The sequence below is a fragment of the Ptychodera flava genome, chromosome 8 (assembly GCF_041260155.1).
Source record: "Ptychodera flava strain L36383 chromosome 8, AS_Pfla_20210202, whole genome shotgun sequence".
NCBI lineage: Eukaryota > Metazoa > Hemichordata > Enteropneusta > Ptychoderidae > Ptychodera > Ptychodera flava.
The window spans coordinates 6,493,034-6,513,588 of record NC_091935.1 but is presented as its reverse complement, the minus strand read 5'-3'; the positions used below and the strand labels follow the sequence as shown (position 1 = coordinate 6,513,588).

The window sequence follows — 20,555 nt, the reverse complement described above, 5'->3', positions numbered from 1 at the left end:
AATGAATTGTTGTACTTTCTTAGTGGTTGCAGAAAAAGACCAGAATAAAGATAAAGGAACTTGATATTATCACATAATCTATTGTTCGAATTTATGACGAAAAAGGTACAATGCATGTAAAATATCACACAACTTGATATTGTACAAACAAGCAATAATTCTTCGTCAAGGAGATCCCGTTACTTATAGTAAGAAAATCAGAAGATTTGTCGTTATGCAAACTACCGACTAAGCGAATTTTTGTAGTCTCAGACGGTACTGGGTCTGTTCCATTAAGGAAATAGAATGAGGTGTACGTAAATGGGTTGAATATTGTAAATTTAACAGATGCAAGTACATACAAACATGTTCGTTAGTCAACACCTTGACAAATGGTTATTTGAAGAGTAGTTTGGGGAAATGCCCCCTCTCTGTTACCTGAAGACAGTAACTCGAATGAAGGACACAAGTCTTGATGTATAGTCGAAACGACGCATTCAAGTAATGTACGTGTAATTGCGTATTTGAAAACAAAAGCTTCGTAATTTCTACTTACTTGGCGATGTTACAAAAGTATAGTTCTGTGTAGTTCGGTGTTGTTGGCCATCATTGCTCACGAATTCTAGGTTGAACGTGTATTCATTGCCGGGTTGAAGTCCTGTTAATGTGGTTGTGTTACCAAGAGGTACAACTGGTGCATCGTTAAAGCTATCTTCATCTTTCCTTTTATATCGTAAGGTAATTTGGCCGATCAATTGCTCATCTTCAATTATCCAAGCAATTCTTGCTGAGTCGCTCGTCACATCACTAATAATCACATTTGTGGGCAGAGGTACAGCTGTCGATATGTAAAGTACACAGATTAACATCAATTACAGAATGACAGAGTTAGCCATTGGTAGACATTATGCTTTAATGTAGTACCGCAGTGTACATAAGTGTATATAAACAATTCATAGTACACAAACACCAAGTGTGGATTTTGGTAAAACATCCTTACCTGCTTATAATTTCGTTGCACTATTTTTAAGGTTGATTGAGTACTTGACATACTCATTGTACGATAATTCTGATAGTTAAGCTTATGTCCACATTGGCTTTGATGTGCATCTTGCAGTTGTGTTTGTACGACTACGGGCCTAGGATCACATTCACTTTCACCAAATTCGGTAGCGATCAAGACATATCCAGAGAACTGCTACAGTGATTCTCTTCACACTATATTACTGATATGAATGGGAGATCTTCATGAAAAAATAAGATGCATGCAAAAATCGTTGATTTGTTTATAGTTGCATTGTAACCACCTACCTTGCGTTTCGAAGGTAACAACATCTGTTGCTTTGAATTGTGTACCGTTCTCACTGCTCGATAGTAGACGTACATTATACTCTGTTCCAGGACTAAGTTCAGTCAGTGTGTAAGACCTTTCATGAGGTTCAATAAATGATATATTTTGCCACACAGAACTGTCAACATATCTGCTACTTGGTATGTCTGCGAGTTTGACTTGGACTATTGACCCATCTGTGGTGGAATTTTCATTCAACATCCACGTCAACGTAGCCTCCCGAGTTTTGATGTTTACCACTTGCAAATGGTCGGGAATTAAAATCTCTGTGTAGTTGGAAAATAGTAACAAGAAGGCTATCACTCAAAATCAATCGATGTAAGAGATGTCAAAAAACAAACAAACAAACAATCAGTAGCTTGACAAATTAATTAATTAATTAATTAATCACAAAATAATGAATTGTTAGTGCTGATGCATGATTACGTTTCCGACAGACACAGAGTTCAAGAAAAATAATCATCGTCAATTATTCACTGTACCGGGACGAAGTTCAGTCAACGTACGAGAGACAATTGAGGACAATACCTTTCAGTGTTGTGAATTCATATATAGGAGTGCTCTCTGTAGCTCCGCCATCAGCAGCAGTAACTACAAATTCAAGTTGGTACTTTGTAGCTGGACTAAGATCCGTCAGCTCTATAATTGGTGACATGTCCCCTGGTATATTTACAGCGAACCAATCATCTGAATCAGCTTCTTGCATCCGAAACACAAATGTTTCAATAAGAGCAGTGTCGTCAAGAAAGATCCAAGTTATTGTAGCAGAGGTATCATCGATGTTCGTAACGATGACATTCACCGGTAGAGGAACAACTGCAAAGATATTAAAATTGATCTACTGTAAAAGATATCACAACATGACAGAGTTCGATGAAATCGAAGTCAAGAGCTTAGTAGTTCTTTGTGTCACAGTTCCTTTAGTTCAGAATTTCTACAAATAACATTATTTTGATGAAAATATCATACGTACATACAACATACCTACATACGTAAATGTATCCATACATCCGTATATATATCTATATATATATATTACATGGATGCATACATAGATACATAGATAAATAAATAGATAGATAAATAGATAGATAAATAGATAGATAGACTGATAGATGCATACATACATACATACATGCATGCATGCATACATACATACATACATACATACATACATACATACATACATACATACATACATACATACATACATACGTCTTCTTATGGAATTCAACTGCTGCGTGCGAAAAGTCGAGGTGGTTATAAACATACTACAGTGTACAACATGTTGCACATTACTGTGCTTTCATAGTGACACAAAACAAGTCAATAGTGTGCATGGTTAAATAAAATGGCAAAACGGAAATAGTTTGACCGCTTACGTTTTGTTGTGAAATACTTTGTGTCAGTGGTTCCCACGGCATTGAAATTGTCATCTTCTAGCTGCAGTCTGTATCTGTATTCAGTGTTTGGCTGTAGACCGGTTAGCCTGAGTCTACTAGGTTCTCGTGGGACTTTAATTGTTGTGAACCATTGTTCAGTGTCAAAGCCTCCTGCAGAACCTTGATTTTGAAAGTAGGCAACAGACACATATTTTGTAGGGTTGTAGTCTGTGCCGATGGACCACACCACTAAAGATGTTGTTGCCGTGATCTCTGTTGCATCAAAGGTAGTATTCACTGTAGAAAAGACACCAGGAAACAAGTGGTCAAACCAATCAGCGAAAATGTATCAAACTAAAAAGAGTATGTAAGATAAGGATAAAAGGATAAAGTGCAACCTCTGCCATTTTTTGTAGCTTTGTCCAACATTGAGCTTCGTTGCAGGGAAGCTATGAACTTCAGTTTAGGTCACAATCTATGTCAGACAGTTGACACTTCTATGATATCGAAAGCATTACCATTACCACAACAAATTAAAATAATAGTATGTACCTGTTGGAGTTTGCATCGTGACTGTTGATACTGGACTGCTGTAATCTGTCCCATCTGTGATATTTTTTGCTACGTCTGTCTGTGGAATCGTGGATGAAGAAGTGCCGATACTGGTTGCACGTGTAAGAAATTCAGATACTGATGGGTTTGTAGTAAACATCGTCTCGGTAAACAAGTCAGATGATGATGAAGTTGAACCAATTGAAATACCGTCATCTGTGGTGATGGTATCGACCATTGTTTTCTCCGGAGAGGTAGTCGGCTGTGACGTTTGAGTAGTAACACTTTGTGTAGATTCTTCTGATATGGTCTGAGTTACAGTACCTGCTGTTTGTGTAATTTTGACTGTTCCCTTTGGCTCCACTGAAGTAACATTTCTTACAATCGCTGATGATTCTGATTGGGTTGTCGCTGACGACGTTAAGGATGTTGTGGACGTTCTAGACATGGTGAAAGTTTTTCTTGCATAAACGTCTGTATAGGTTTGTGGTGTAGTCGTCATTGGAGATGATTCTTTTGTGGTTTGTTGTATCATTGTTGTGTCTGGCGTCAAAAACGATGATTTTGGTTGTGTTGATGGTGGTGCAGAGGTGTCTGATCTACTATGACTACTCATTCCTTCTGTTGTTTTATCGAATGTGGAAAAAGATGTAATGGGTTGAGTTTCTTGTACACTTGTTGTGAAGGTTCTCGGTGTTACCATCGTTGTTGGTCCCTTGGTTGTTGGATACAATGTTGGCATGGTCCTTGCAATAGTGGATGGTGGGGGCGGTGGTGAAGAAGGAGGTGGTGGTGGCGTTGGGAAAATAGTACCTGGTCTAGGAGTAGTGCCTGTACCTTCTGTCGTACTATCAATCGGAATTTGGGAGGTTTCTGGCATTGCAGTAGTTGTACCAGCTTCAGTGCGTGTCTGTAACTTTGTGTACGTTGTTGATGTAGCTCCACTATCAGATGTCAGTTCTATCGTCGTTGTGAGTGGTCGCACAGCTGTTGACTGTGCTGGTGATGGGAAAGATGTGCTTGGTTCACTATAACTACTGGCTTCTTCTGTCATTTCGTCGACTGGTGTCGAAAATGATTCGATTGGCTTGGTCTCTTGTACCCCTGTTGTAAAGGGCCTGTGTGATAGGAGAGTCGTTTGTCCTATCGTTGTTGGTTGCAATATTGGTGAAGTTCTTGCAATAGTAGATGGTGGTGATGGTGGCGATGGTGAGGCCGTGCTTGATATAGTGGTGGTACTGACATCTTCCATGGGTGTACCAGTTGGCATGGAAGAAGTTTCAGGCTCTGATGTTGTTGTACCAGATTGAGTGCCAGTTGCTAACTTTGTACCAGATGTTTGTGTGGTTGCTATTGTAGAGTGTCCCTCTGTAGACTGCTTCATCATTGTTGTGACAGGTCTAACATCTGTTGTCTGTAAATATGGTGGTAAAGAGGTATCTGGTTTTGAAGTACTTCTGGAAACTTCTGTCGCTGCCACAGTTGGCATTGAAGAGGTTTCTGGCATGGCAAAAGTTGTAGCAGCTCGAGTGTCTCTGTCAACAGTTGTAGGGGTCTGTAATATAGTTGTTTTTTCTTTACTTGCTTGCGTTTCTGTCATTACAGGTTTGCCAATTGTTGATTTTGGTGACGATGGTGATGATGAATCTAGTTTATGGGTAGTTTGGTCCCCATCTGTTGTTACATCACTTGGTGTAGAAAAAGGTGCAGTGGATTGAGTTTCTGTTTCAATTGCTGTATAGGATTTTTGTGATGTTGAACCTAGTTTATGTGTAGTTTGGTCCCTCTCTGTTGTTACATCACTTGGTGTAGAAAAAGGTGCAGTGGATTGAGTTTCTGGTTTAATTGCTGTATAGGATTTTTGTGATGTCACAGTTGATCTGGTTTCTTTTGTCGTTGTTTGCATCAATGTTGTAACATCTCCTAATACTGTAGATAGTTTAGGAGATGACACAGATGTGGCCGGTTTAAGAGTAGTACTGCTTCTTTCTGTGCTTTTATCAGATGGCAGTGGAGAGGTTTGAGGAATGGAGAAAACTGTACTATGAGTAGCAATATCACCCGTTTCTACTGTTGTATACATTATTTGTGTACTGGCCAAAATAAGTGGTTCTTTTGTGGTTGGTTGCATCATTGTTGTAACATGTCTCACAGCAGTTGATTGTTGTGATGAAGCTAAAGTTGAGCCAGGTATCAATGAAGCTCTGGCTGTTTGTGTTGTTGCTTCCTCAGGGACCGGAACAGATGAACGTTGTGGAGCCTCTGTTTCCAGTGTTGTGTCAGCTTTTTGCGTGGTGGCTATTGTCGTTGGTTCTTTCGTCGTTGGTTGCATCGTTATTGCAGGCTTTACAGTCGTTGATGGAAAGGATGTGCCAGGTTTAGATGAAGAACTGCTGGGTGTTGTTCTTGACGCTGGCGTCGCTATAGGTGTTGTAAGAGGTATCTTTGTCGTTTCATCAATCGTGGTAGGCTCCTTTGTCGTAATCATCTGAGTTGTTGGTTTTAAGGTCTCTGTCTGCTGTCGTGATGAGGGTTGTTGTGTTGACATGGCTGAACTTGTTGTCATGCGAGTGGTCACAGGCTTGGTCTGTGTATTTAGAGTGGATATTCTTTGCGTGGACTGATTGGTTGAAGTCCGTTTCGCTGACGTCGTTAATGGCTGCGCTGGTGTTGTATGTAATTGTTCTTCAGTGGTAAGGGAGACTGATGCAGAGGCCATGACTGTTCTCATGTCTGCCGTCTCCGATGGGACGGGGATCGCCGTTGTTTGGTATTTACTCGTTTTAATAGGGGTAGTTGATCGCGATGTTGTTCTCTCTTCCGTAGGAGCTATTGGTCCATCAGTTGTTAGTTGTTTTGTTATACCAGCGGTAGGAGCTTCTTCTGTAGTCTTTCTTTCTGTTGTCAGTTTTGTTGTAACCACAGGTGTAATTGCACGGGTTGGAGTTTTGGTTGGTGTTTGTTGTTCTGGTGTACTCAAATGACCTGTTTGGATAAACCAATATGGTAAATATTTAATCAAATATCTTTAGATTTGAAAAGCGTGTACACATGATATATATTTATAATCATGCATACATGGTTATCTGTATATGTAGGTAGATATATACTAATCTTCGGATATATGGGTATACATAGATAAATGCATATGTAAGTTTATATATATATATATATATATATATATATATATATATATATATATATATATATATATGCTATTAATTTGTTGTTGTTAGGATAGTGTGAGCTGTTGGAATAGTGTGTAGTTTATGTAAGGTCATTTAAAATGATTATTGATTAGGTGACAACTGCACAAAAGCAAGATTTTATGATGCTGTTCTTTCCAATTTTAATACTTCTATATCAGTTACAAACCATAAATGAATATCACCTCGTATCTTTCCTCTTGAATCATAACACGTTGTGTAACCTATTGTGAATTGCGACACAAAATCCCTTGATCGAACATAATTATAGGGATAAACGCAATGTTTTTGACTCATCAATTTTATCCTCTTGACAAATGTCCATAGGACGACCGACAAGAAATACCGTCCACTCCTTTTAAGGCAATCCGCGCCTCGAAACTGAAACACCTCAACTATTACTCAAACTCCTCAAAAAAATTTTCATCGGTCTCTTTCATGATTAAGAATATCATCTGATAGGAGTTTCATTGTGCAAATGTTTGTTCGAGAGAAGCAAATTACCTTACATTTACACTTGACACTTGAAACTTTCGATTTCTATTTCGATTTCGAGACAATGGATTCGAAACTTTATTTACTTCAAGAGCTTAAACATAAGCCAAAACAAGCGGCAGTACAGAAAAGTATTGTAACAATTTAAGAGTTCAGATAATTATTTTTAAAACGCATTGTACCTTAAAGGGACAAAGTCAGCCATTTTTCAAGAATTTTGTTTGATACGAGATACTACTTATATTGTTTGACATGTTGAAAGATAATGAATGGGTGACCATGCATATATTCGACCCCGATTTTAGACACTATACATGAAACCATCGCGAAAATGAATTAATGGTCATGACCATTAAGACATATGACATATCATAATTTTACCATATCAGGGCTCGAAATTAGCGGTAGTCCCGCGTCCACAGACTACAAACTTTTCCTTGGGGGCTACCAAAACCCATAAAATCGTAGCCCACACGGACTACCAACGCCCGGGATAAAAATTACTCACTTGGCGACATGATGTCGATCGCTGTGAGATGACCACGCTCATACAGTCAACCCAGCTGGACACAGAAAGACCAGACTATGACTTTATTATGCAAATTAAAAGGCGACAGCGCAGTCGAATTTGTTGCGACAAACTTTCCAATAAAATATCATTATCTGAACTGATGTACCTAGATAACAGGCTCGGGAAATGATAACCAATGGAAATTCATTTTCATAGTTATTTAATCACAATGTCTAAATCACAATTAAACACAAAATTATTCAAACTGCAAAGAAAAAGTAGTCGGGCCATCCACAAATTACGCTTTCCGAAGTGTACGAGATCATCCCATGATAGTGTACTATGGTGGAGAAATATAGTCAAAATTGCCACGAAAGTATTAGGAACATGACTGTACCAAGTTGTCATCCTGAAATTCATAGCCAATTCAATTTTAGCCATGTTATGTTTACACGTGCTGAGTGAAAATTCTTTGTCATGGCGAACATCAAAATTTGCATATAGGCTCTGCGTATGTGTGAATAGGTCTTAAAAACTTTGAGGCGTCACCGTTCTCCTAAGGTTATGATCTGCAGCTATTGATGTCAAATGGCTAGAAAATTCACTTCCTGGATAGAATCATGCAAACTGAATCGTTCATTGTCTAGATATAGATAAAAATAAAAATATCCTTTACAAAAAAACTCTTCATTCATGCATGGGCTACCAGACCTTGTCACTGGGCTACCAACTTCAGAAAATGGTAGCCCAATGGCACTACCAGGGAAAAGGTTAATTTCGAGCCCTGCATATGACGCATCTATATTATTTCAGTATGTGATTAGTTTACGAATGTATTTCCCATTTCTTAGTTTACATATTAAATGCAAAAAATAGTGACCTTGTCCCTCAAAGTGGGCTATTATGTACTATACCTGTTAAATTTAAAATTGCCCTCTTTATAACTTTTCCACATGCTATCGTAGACCCCAACACATAACAATGATCGTTTGTTAGTTATTTAAATGACAATGTGTGATTCTCTGTGTTATTGATCCATCAAGCGATCACAGTAGTTCCTGTGCCATGTCAATCTCTACCGTAAGAATATGACGTCTCCGTGATTGTCGTTGAGCGTGCTGAGTATATCAGTTCCGAGTTGAGTGGTGTGTTTCCGATCACCATACACTTTGTTGTTCTGTCGGTATGATGCATGACTGTTTCTTGGAAGCGGAGATGGAGAGACCAAGAAAGGAGCAGAGCGAAGAGATTGGATGCAAAGGAGAATATAATATGCGTTTTGTAAAGCTTTTGGAAGCTATTGCAATCAGACATGCTGAAATACTGGTGCGTGCAAATGCAAATTAACAAAGAGAGCAGAAGACAAAAGGAGCAGTGGCATGGCACAACAGAAGAATAAAATGGATGGTTGATATAACAGAGCGAAAAGAATAGCAATAAACTTAAATAGCTAAAATGCAGGAGAAAAGGCAACAGCAGCAGAGATTTGAAAATAAGCAGATCGCCAAACTCACCAACGGGGACGTAACTAGTTCTCCGGACACAGCAAAAAACGAGTGAGTCCAGTCGAAAATTTGTTTTCTCGACGCGAATCTTCTACGAATTTAAGAGCGAATCATCAGTTTAAGTTGACCATGAAATGCTAGTCCGCATGAACATCGCATGTCAATGGAAGTATGGAGAACACGATGGGTTATGTTGCATCTTCCATTCGGTAAAACCCGTCAGGGTGGTCACAGGACGGCACAGGGAGTAGACGGATATACACAAATACAAATATGAGATGCTAAGAACTGCAGCGAAGTCATTCGCTTCTACACTTGTTCTCATCCTCTGCAGCATTAACATCGAAAATCAGTGGAGGATCTTGCTTCTTGTAGACTTCTTTTCTTCCATTATCACGTCCTTCCATTAACGTCGTGCAATCACGAACGACCTTTCTTCTGTCGGTTTCCTTTTATAGCTTACCCCTCCCTTTACCATGTAATTCTCTTCTTTGTACTGTTATGAACAGCCTCCGAGTCAGCATTTTAATCAAGGATTCCTAGCTTTCAATTTTATGTCAGTTTCCATGATCAAATTACCGGTATAATATATGCAAATCAAAACGTTTACACAGGTACGTCACGACATAAGTTTAAGATAAAAGAATTGATAATGCCGAGTGGATATTCATCTTACCTAGATAAGTTTGGCAAATAACACCAGTCCATAATGGCGGGCAGGAGCACGTACTGTACGTCATAAAATTGTTACAGGTACCGCCATTCAAACAGGGGGCCACGGAGCAAGCGTCAAACACTGTCGAAAAAACAGAAATATTTGATATTGGCCAAAAACATGTTGTGTAAAAAGAATTACTGTTAAGTACTGTTATATTTACGGAAAAATGTACCCCTTGCCGGACCATAATGGACGACAGCAAACTTTTCACAACATAATGTACGAGGTGAAACAGAGTACATCGTGGAGTGCAAAGTTTGCTTGAGTCCATTATGGGCAGGGAGGGGATACATTATTGCTGTTATTTTATAATTTTGGCAATGTCAGGGAAGTTGCAGATGTAGAAACATATGGGGCCACAATTTTTTGATAATTGGATACATTATCGCTAATAATTTGGGAGGGATGACGTCACAAAATTTACCGGTATTGACAAAGCTGTAATAGAATAAAAATATGGTTTGGCGATGACAGCATTGTTTTTTTACATACAATTTCAGAAACTGAGGTACTCACGTTGGTTGCATATATTTCCAGTGTAGGGCAATGGACACACACAGAAGTATCCATCAGGGCTTTCACCGCATGTACCTCCATTCATACATGGCTGACTGAGGCAATTCGTGCTTGCTGGTAGACAGAAAGAGAAATGTTGTCTTTAGAAAAATGAGCATTAACTTTAAGTAAGTTCATAAAAGTTTATACGTGACGGTGTACTCGGAGCATGGTGGATTATCGTACACTGTCATCCGTCCGTGGCCAAGGATTCGATTATGTATTACATATTAAGAAACGTCATATTTCAGTGAGATTGACTGCGAAGTGACATCGCGTGGCGAGGCCATTACATTTCTTCATGGAGAATTTACTAATGGTAAATTTAAAATATTTATGCTCAATAAAAGCACTAAGTGTTATACATTCGGTGCAAGACTCTATAAGCGCTAATGTTTTCCATTTACACAGTATATCTATGTGTTGTGCATAGAGGTAGATGACATTGTCATTTTCGTTGTAAATGCACGTGTTGCAGATGGCAGTCTTTATAATTCGTGCATGCTGTAGAAAGCTGTGAGCAGGTAAGAAATATGAGGAGAAACTGTTGTGTTCCCATCTTACTTTCTGAGAAAGATCTAAATAGAATTCATTCAGCGTATCCTTTGATGTAATGACTTTATCAAAATCAATAAGAAAATTGCTGAGTCATTATTTTAATATTTTGTTTTGCAAAGAAAGAACTTTTTATCTTTATATGTAGTTTAATGCCGCCATGTTTAAAGTACACTTTTCAAAATAAATTGTCGCATCGTCTTTTGTGAAAATTTCAAGTAAAATAACGCTATCAAAATAACATTTTCTTGCATTTTCACATGCAAGTCAATGGAATGGAACGATGCGCAGCCCATGTGAAGTCTTTTACCTGGGAAGAAGTTTCATCGCCATTAAATATGATTATCATTTCATCATTTGACACCGCCCGAACGTAAAATGAGATTCATTGCATTGTAACGTTGAAAAAAAGCACAGGTATTTAAGTGCAATTTACTGCCAGCGAATAAATTTACATATTTACAGAACAGAATATCTAGCAGTGCAATATGGAGTGTTGATTTACTCGCTAGAAGGAAAATTTAACTCCCCGAGGAACATCCACTTCTTACAATCGAAACGGGGTTCGTGTGCGTCGGTTTTGTAAATTGAATATACACAGGAAAGATAATTGCCTGCATCGATCAAATATGTCGAAATTTTAGCCGATAATTTCATGCACTCGTTCCCTTCCCCACTGCACGCAATATAAGCTGTATCAACTTCTTTTTTGTATTCATTTGTGACACAGGCAACGAATTTCTGTTTTTGTGTTAAAGTAGATATTAAGTAAACTTTCCTTTTTCCGGATCCCAAATTCAATGCCATTGATAAACGTCCACACTTTAAGGTAGTATGCGCCTCGAAAGTGAAAGACTTAAACTTTTGCTCAATCTTTCCTAAATGAGACTCGCAACCATTCAATTATCAAATTAACAATAAAAATCGGGGTTCGCCGTGCATAGTTTGGAACTAGCGAAACAAATTAGCCAACATTTTGCGATATTTGCATTTCAAAATGGCCGCCATTCCTGTGTTAACGCTATGGGGGAAAAGTCCAACTTTGGATTTCCAAAATACTAAGCCGGTTAAAGTTTTTCTTTCTCCAAGAGCTTTTAAATGAGCCCCCACAAGTGGTTGATCTGAAAAGAATTGAAGAAATTTGAGAGTCCACTATCTGTCGCCGAGGTGCGTTCTTCCTTAATTGCAGTGAAATGCTGAGAACAAAACACAGATAAAACATGTTCAAGTTTTCGAAACATGAAATGATGTGCTGCCAGGTGTTTCAAAGAAAGTGAACACATCCTTGTCTACCAGTAAAACCCGCGGTATACTGCTGTCATGTGATTAGTCATACTAGAAAGAGCAGCGTGTTCGATGACAAGATCACTTATAAACGAGGAACACTGCAACTGTTAGTCAGCTCTGCAATCTACACAAAGGCACGTGTGTTTAGGAGTGACCATTTTCTCGGATGAACGTGATTTAAGATGTTCCATCTTGGAAATTATAAACTTAAAGTTTCATCGTGGAAGGAGAATGCGTAGCATAATAAGTCACCAAGAAGGTGTATTTTTTAGAAAACGCGTGAATTAATTAAAGCTCAATGCAGTATAGCGAAGCTTTGTGCAGCCGAGCGAAATAAAGATTGCGTCTCATTTGGACGTTGTGTCTACCTTCTTCGCAGTGATACCCCGAGTATCCAGAACGACATGTGCAGTACGATCGGTCTGGGAGAGTTATACATGTACCGCCATTCTGACATGGCTCATCGACACATTCACGTACGCCTGTTAGGCGGGAAATATGAAAAACATGCACAACATATTTGTCGGTTCTTTATTCTTGAAAAATTCTTCACACGGCTATGAATCTAAAGCATGAAATAAACTTGTCACGTGATTTCTCAAAACAATCGTACATCCTTTGACTGCTAATCTCTGCATATTGAATTCATTTATAAACATTTTTTAAGAAAAATAATCATGACCTCATGAACGTTAAAGATAATGTATGCATAATTATAAAATAAAACCATCTTCTAATCTAAAATAAATGATACCGAAAGAAAGAGACCGTACAGAATCCCCAAAGGGCTCTTATGTATGGTGTTATGAATATCCATGCAATTAACATCAAAGCCATTGAAAAACACGTGTGGTGCTACTTTGAAGTTCCTAGCTATGTACCAGTAAGGTGGAGTGGTTTGAAATTGTGTGCTTCTTGTTTGCGTTTCGATATGAACTAACCGACGAAGTGCTAAATATGTGGCTCCACTTTGCGGACGAAATCATTGTAAAGAACGAAAGATTGTGGCCGATTCTAGCATGTGACTCTTACAAGTCGAGTAACTATGGTGATATGCTAAAGATAATTCATGTCTCAGACTAATGAGTGCTGTTTATTATTGGCATGAAAGTAAGCAGCGCCATCCTGTACGTACACAATCATTTTGTGTGAAACTGAAAAAAAATTAACCTCGAGAAACATGTCTGAATGTGAATTGTTTCAGCTTACCGATCTCACAATTATCTCCGCTCCACTCTGCCGGACAGGCACATATGTACGTGTTGTCAGGCTCGTTCAAGCAGTAACCACCATTTTGGCATGGAATGCTGTTGCAAGGCCTCGCATCTGACGGGATATAAACAATTGATAGTAACTTGCGAAAATTTTGCAGACGTTGCTGAATATATATTAGGCAATTAATAAACTTGATGGTTGATTTCAGGTTTGCATAAAATGACGAAGTGTTTTCGCAGATTGTACCCTCTCTAAATTGTTACGTGCAGAGAAAACGAACAAAAGGGTGAACTCAGCAGTTTCCGTTTAAACAAATTTATTACGAAAACAAACTAATTGCTAAGTTAGGGACAGAGTACAAGCTTTAAAAGTGTACAGACTACTTATCTCAGCTGGGACGGCAAAGCTCCAGTCTCAGAGTTGTAACAGTCAGTTGGATGAATGAACAGTCCTTTGGCTTGCAGGCTTGAAGCTGCACAAAGACCACAGTATAAATCCAGCGTTGACAGTGAAGGTCTTGAAAAGTCTTGAGAATGACTACTGCTGGAGTTTAGTAACACACAAGAGACACGATCCCAAAAGTCTGACTGGAAGCTGTGCACGTCCCTTTTATAAAGGCATGTAAGAACAATCTAGACCTTTTATTGACATGCTAATTACTGTTCTAAAATTATCTCCCTTACACAACTAATCAACTTTCCAGAACATTCCAAACATGACTAATTGAATTCAAGGTTGTGAGGTCATCAAGGGCAGTGACCTTGGGAATGTTCTAGACTGATTGAACTCAGGTCATGATGAGTGTGGGGGAAATGACCTACATAACACACCCCCTCTTCAAAAAAGAAAATTTTTCAAAGAAAAATCTTTCTTTTACAAATGTAATCTTGAAAAAGATTTAAGTACTCAAAATTTTTTTACTCTAAAGTAAAATTTCTTGAAAGTGAACAACAATAAACTCTAAATACGAGAGAGACAGTCTGCAATTAATTGTCTCTGCCTTTGATATGTCTAATGTCAAGATTAAACTCCTGTAACATTAAACTCCATCTTAGCAATCTCTGATTTTTGCCTTTAAATTTCTGCAGAAAAACAAGAGGGTTGTGATCAATATAAACCACTATTGGCTGATTTGAAGAAGTAACATAAACTTCAAATGCTGTAAAGCTAATATCAAAAATAAACACTCTTTTTCAATTGTAGAGTAGTTTCTCTGGGATTTGTTAAATTTGCGTGAAAAATAGCAAACAGGATGTCCCATGACTATCTTCTTGCAATTTGTTGTTGGAAAACTTGAAATGGCACTGAATTTGGCATAAAGTATGCACGGCAAAGTCCGGTTATTTGTATTGAGTTCTATAAAGTCATTGTTCGGCAATACTTGGCTTCCTCCTGGAGATATTCCGCTTTCGCAGGATTCAGTCTGTCTCGATGTTGTTCCATTGAATTACTGTCGCAGACATCTTCGTTGTGATAGATGATGTTTGTCCTTGTTGGAATGTCTGGGAACAAATGTTCATGGATTGGTTCTTTCAGCTGTTGTTGTTGTTCTGGCTGGAGGTGTGCCAACTTTGTAGACTCCAGCTTCTCCAGGATTTCTGAGTTCTGAAGCTTGACCGAGCCCAGCTTTGAGTTTAGAGTATTTTCACTCAAGTCAGTTTCAGTATCACTATCTTCATAATGGCCAGAACTGACTGTACTGACAGGCTTTGTTTTAGTAGGATTATCCCTATCCAAATATGGCTTAAGCATATTATGTGACATAGCTGTTTTTGTTTTCGCCTGTCAGGTGTTATTATGATGTAATTTAAATCACTCAATTTCTTATCAATTAGATATGGCCCAAAGTAACGAGCATGGAGTGGTTTGCCAGGAATTGGAAGTAGAACAAGAACTTTTTGACCTGGTTCAAACTTCCGTTTTGAGGTGCTTTTATCATATCTGGTTTTCATTGACTGCTGAGATGACTCAAGATTTTCTCTGGCTAATTCACATGCTTTAGAGAGTTTTGTACGAAAATCTGACACATATTGCAAAATATTCAGACAATCATCATCGTCTGATAGGAATTTCTCTTTAACGAGCTTGAGTGGGCCACGGACTGTATGTCCAAATACAAGCTCAAATGGGCTAAAACCAAGAGACTCTTGAATTGACTCTCTAACAGCAAAGAGCAGAAAATGAATTCCTTCATCCCACTGCTTCTCTGTGTCAAAACAGTAGGTCCTAATCATGTTTTTCAAAGTTTGATGAAATCGCTCAAGAGCACCCTGACTTTCTGGATGATAGGCGGATGACCTATACTGTTTAATGCCTAGCTGATCCATTACTTGTTGAAAAATTCCAGACATAAAGTTGGAGCCTTGATCGGACTGGACACATTTAGGGAGGCCAAATAAAGTGAAAAATTTGACTAAAGCTCTCACTATAGTCTTTGTCTTTATGTTTCTCAGTGGTATGGCTTCGGGGAACCGAGTTGATGTACACATTATTGTCAGCATGTACTCATTTCCTGATCTTGTTTTTGGTAGGGGCCACAACACAGTCTATTAGTATCCTACTAAATGGTTCTTGAAATGCAGGAATTGGCTGTAAAGGGGCCTTTGGAATGGTCTGATTTGGCTTTCCTACCATTTGACATGTGTGACAAGTTTTACAGAAATGTGTTACATCTTGCCTGAGATTAGGCCAATAAAAGTGACTGAGAATTTTATGATAAGTTTTCCTGACTCCTAAGTGACCAGCCCAGGGGGTTTCATGGCCAGGCGCAATATTTCAGCACGGTAGGGCTTTGGAACCACAATTTGATGTTTTATAGCCCAATCGTCATCAACCAAAACATCTGGAGGTCTCCATTTACGCATGAGAATACCAGATTTTGTATAATAGGAAACAGAGCTATCTGAAGTTTTACCTTCATCATCTACCCTGTCAAACAAAGACAAAATATCTGGGTCTTTGTGTTGTTCTGCAATGAGATTTGATCTAGAAAATGTCTGACTTTGGTCAGCAGAAGTTTTACTGGAAGTTTCAAATCCACGAGGGATAACGGAATGATCCGTGTCAAACACCTGACTGAGAAAGGTGTCATTTAAGTCAACATCTGTGACATTATTTTTGAGAGTATTTTGATTCTCAGAAGTTTTCTTTGACATGGCTCGAGTAATGGCACATGAAGGAAATAAATCGGGTATCTCTTGTTCAATTGGCTCTGGATCCTGATCTAAACTAGGATTATCAGTCACAAGTGGATTAGTAATGACCTTGTCCCCAGCAAGGTCGTTTCCAAGAAGAAGGTGAATCCCTTCAAAAGGCAAAAAAGGCCTAATACCTAAAGTCACAGGTCCAGAAACAAAGTCCGAAGACAAATAGACATTATGGAGAGGAACAGGAATGTAGTCATTGCAATCTACCCCTTAATAAGAACTTTAGAACCTGAAAATGACTTTTCAGAAAACGGCAGGGTATCTGCCAACAAAAGAGACTGGGAAGCCCCAGTATCTCTTAAATTTTGACAGGAGTAGCGGAAGAGAAATCACTAGAAAGTGATATAAACCATTATGAATAAATGGTTCGAAAATACCCATAATGCTATCTTGAGAAGAATTGACCTTGACCTCATTAATTGGGGATAAGAGGGGTTTAACCTCAGAAAATGTGTTGCACACATTATTAGACTCTAATTGAGTTGATGAAGAAATAAAGCCGGTTGGCTTAGATCCACTTTGACCACTTTGACCTTCACGTTTTCTTTTCAATTTGAAACACTCTGACATTAAATGGCCGTCTTTCTTACAATAATTACAAGAAAGTGTACCGAACTGTTTGTCAGAAGGAGATTGAGACTTGGGATTTGATGATGTGGAAGTGTTACTTGAACTCTGTGAACTGTTGTCATTTGATTTTCTACTGTCCTTTGAAAATTCTTGGATGAAAAGGAGGAGTTAAATTTACCTGCATTGTTTCTGTATGAAAAGGACTGGGATGGTTTGCTGAGAAATGACGATTTGTGGGTCAATGAATAATCATCGGCCAAACGTGCAGCAACCTCCAATGTATCTGCCTTTTGTTCATTGATAAATGTCTTGATGTCACTCCGGATGCACCTTTTAAATTCCTCAATCAAAACAAGTTGTCGTAATTTGTCATAATTCTGACTAACCTTTTCAGAAGAACACCAACGATCAAACAGTTGTTCTTTTGTTCGAGCAAATTCAACATAAGTTTGATCCTTCACCTCTCACAATCCCTAAATTTCTGACGGTAAGCTTCAGGCACCAACTCATAACCCTTGAGAATTAATTCCTTCACAGAATCATAATCTGAAGCCTGCTCTACTGACAACTGAATGTAAATTTCTCTGGCTTTACCCACCAAAGCACTCTGCAAAAGCATAGACCAGGACTCCTTAGGCCAATTCAGACTCTGAGCAATTTTCTCAAAATGAAGGAAATATTTATCAACATCCTTTTCTTGGAAAGGGGGAACTAACCTGAAATGCTTAGTGATGTCAAACTTGTCTGAAGGGAAGAATTTTCCTGACTGTCCAAGCTCCAAACGTTTCATTTCTAATCTTTCCTGCCTATCTTTCTCTCTCTGTCTTTCTTCCATTTCTAATTGCATTTGTATTTTTTCTTTTTCTAATGCCTGTCTCTCTTTTTCCATTTGTAATTCTAGTTTCTTGATCTCCAAATTTGTCTGCATTTCTAATTCTAATTTTCTGAGTTCAGAGGTAGACTCGGGCTCATAATCTTTCAGGGTGGATTCCTCAAATTGGCCTAAATCAACTAGATGTTTGGCAATACGGTACTGTATTTCCCTCTTGCGCATAGATCTTTTGACTTCTACTTTAAGGAAATTGGCCAGTGCAATGAGGTCGTCTTTTCTGAGGGAATCAAATGTGTCCTGATCAAGGTCATCCATTTCCTCTGGTTTAAATTCCGCCATGATTAAATTTCGCTGAGTTCACAGAATACTGTAGTTTTTAAAAGGCTGGCAAAATGTTGTCAAACGGCTCAAAATATTCGTATCCCGGACGAGCCCCCAATTTGTTACGTGCAGAGAAAACGAACAAAAGGGTGAACTCAGCAGTTTCCGTTTAAACAAAATTTATTACGAAAACAAAACTAATTGCTAAGTTAGGGACAGAGTACAAGCTTTAAAAGTGTACAGACTACTTATCTCAGCTGGGACGGCAAAGCTCCAGTCTCAGAGTTGTAACAGTCAGTTGGATGAATGAACAGTCCTTTGGCTTGCAGGCTTGAAGCTGCACAAAGACCACAGTATAAATCCAGCGTTGACAGTGAAGGTCTTGAAAAGTCTTGAGAATGACTACTGCTGGAGTTTAGTAACACACAAGAGACACGATCCCAAAGTCTGACTGGAAGCTGTGCACGTCCCTTTTATAAAGGCATGTAAGAACAATCTAGAACCTTTTATTGACATGCTAATTACTGTTCTAAAATTATCTCCCTTACACAACTAATCAACTTTCCAGAACATTCCAAACATGACTAATTGAATTCAAGGTTGTGAGGTCATCAAGGGCAGTGACCTTGGGAATGTTCTAGACTGATTGAACTCAGGTCATGATGAGTGTGGGGGAAATGACCTACATAACAAAATGTTTTTCAGTTGAAGCATAATTCATGCTGAAAAATATACAAAACAAATGTACTCTCTCTCTCTTCGGAAAGGTTGATCGGATTAACAAGTGAGTGACGAGTGTTCACTTTTAGCCTACCTGTTTCGCAGTCACTGCCGACGTAGCCAGTAAGACACGTGCACATATAGCCGTTCGTGTCTGTGTTGCAAGTTCCGCCGTTTTGACAAGGTCGACTCGCACAGTAATCGATACCTGAAATAAGAATGTGAGTAAATGGACAATTTAAGCAATAAGTTCACACTTTCCATAGTTATGGTGCAAGACGTAGTTATCATTTGTTTTCAACATCTCTTATGCAACGTCATGAAATCAAATAGTTGTTTTTAAGATAGTCTGCGCCTCGAAAGTGAAAGACTTAAACTTTCCTCAATCAAAATTTCACCTTTCTTTTACCAAATCAAGAATAAAAATCAAGGATCACCGTACAAATATTTGTACTATAGAAACAAATCACCTGACATTTACCGATATTTGAAATTCAAAATGGCCGCCATCCCTGTGTTAACGCCAGAGGGAAAAATAAATTTTACTAATCGAAGTCTGTTATACATACAACCAGTGGATGAACAGTGTATAGGTTTTAAGCAATATACACTGATAGCATTGACATTGCCATATAGCCACTATACTGGCAGCTTGACAAGTAAGCAGTCCTTATGTCATCGGGGAGTTTCTTTTCACACGAGTACGTAGAGAATACGACGTTATGGACCTCGTAAAGTAATAATCCGAACACAGTGCAACTACCAACACTTTATCAAGCACCCTACCTGATTCGCAATTTGTTCCAGTGTAGCGAACATCACATATACAGATATATCCGTTTTGCACGTCGACACACGTTCCGCCATTTCTGCAAGGTTGGCTGATACACTCGTTAAGATCTGGAATTTTAAAGGAATTATTTGTCGCGAGTATAAAAAAAACATGTGAAGTATCAAAAAGACTACCTTTTAATGTAGTACGCGTCTCGAAATCGGAAGACTTAATTTTTTGCTCAAACTTGGAAATTTTCAACCATCCTCTCGACTAATCAAGAATAAAAATCAGGGGTCTAGTGCAAAGTTTGGTGCCAGAGAAACAGATCGCCCAATATTACCGTTATTTGGAATTTAAAATAGCCGCAGTACCTGTGTTAACTCTATGGACTTTTTTATTTTCAATAAACTAAGACTGTGAAAATATTACTTTTACCAAGAGCTTCAGAATGAGCCCCAACAAACGGTACACTAGAAAAGTATTGTAAAACCCAGAAAATCCGAATATCTGAGGCCGAGGGGTTTTCTACCTGAAATGTTAGATGTTGATATACAGACCTGTTTCACACAATGTACCGCCAAAACCAGGTGGACACAGACACACAAAGCGACCTTCTTGGTCGATACAAACTCCTCCATTCATACACGGGGAACTTGAACATTCATTTAAGTCTGAAATGAGAAGAAAATAACAAGAACTTCATAAAATGGTTGTGCAATATACAGAAGATTCAACGAGACAAAAATCACGATCTCATTTAATAAATGCAATTTTGAAGGTATTGTGTGATCAAGCTTTTTCAGATCTTACTGCTCGTTCG

General features: G+C 38.5%; 1 protein-coding gene across 2 annotated transcripts in view; it reads right to left on the bottom strand.

Moving 5' to 3' along the window:
• LOC139138314 (uncharacterized) overlaps positions 1-20,555 on the bottom strand; it is a 61,029-nt gene that overhangs the window by 5,267 nt on the left and 35,207 nt on the right. Inside the window, exons 13-24 of one of the 2 annotated variants that reach the window (XM_070706638.1) lie at positions 20,293-20,406; positions 19,747-19,860; positions 19,055-19,168; positions 13,306-13,422; positions 12,465-12,578; positions 10,216-10,329; positions 9,658-9,777; positions 3,265-6,249; positions 2,713-3,009; positions 1,859-2,146; positions 1,291-1,596; positions 536-817 (exon numbers count right to left, since the gene is read on the bottom strand). In XM_070706638.1, the coding sequence (XP_070562739.1) occupies positions 536-817; positions 1,291-1,596; positions 1,859-2,146; positions 2,713-3,009; positions 3,265-6,249; positions 9,658-9,777; positions 10,216-10,329; positions 12,465-12,578; positions 13,306-13,422; positions 19,055-19,168; positions 19,747-19,860; positions 20,293-20,406 (4,965 nt within the window). The remainder of the gene's footprint in view (positions 1-535; positions 818-1,290; positions 1,597-1,858; positions 2,147-2,712; positions 3,010-3,264; positions 6,250-9,657; positions 9,778-10,215; positions 10,330-12,464; positions 12,579-13,305; positions 13,423-19,054; positions 19,169-19,746; positions 19,861-20,292; positions 20,407-20,555) is intronic. The other variant, XM_070706639.1, reaches the window with a different exon arrangement.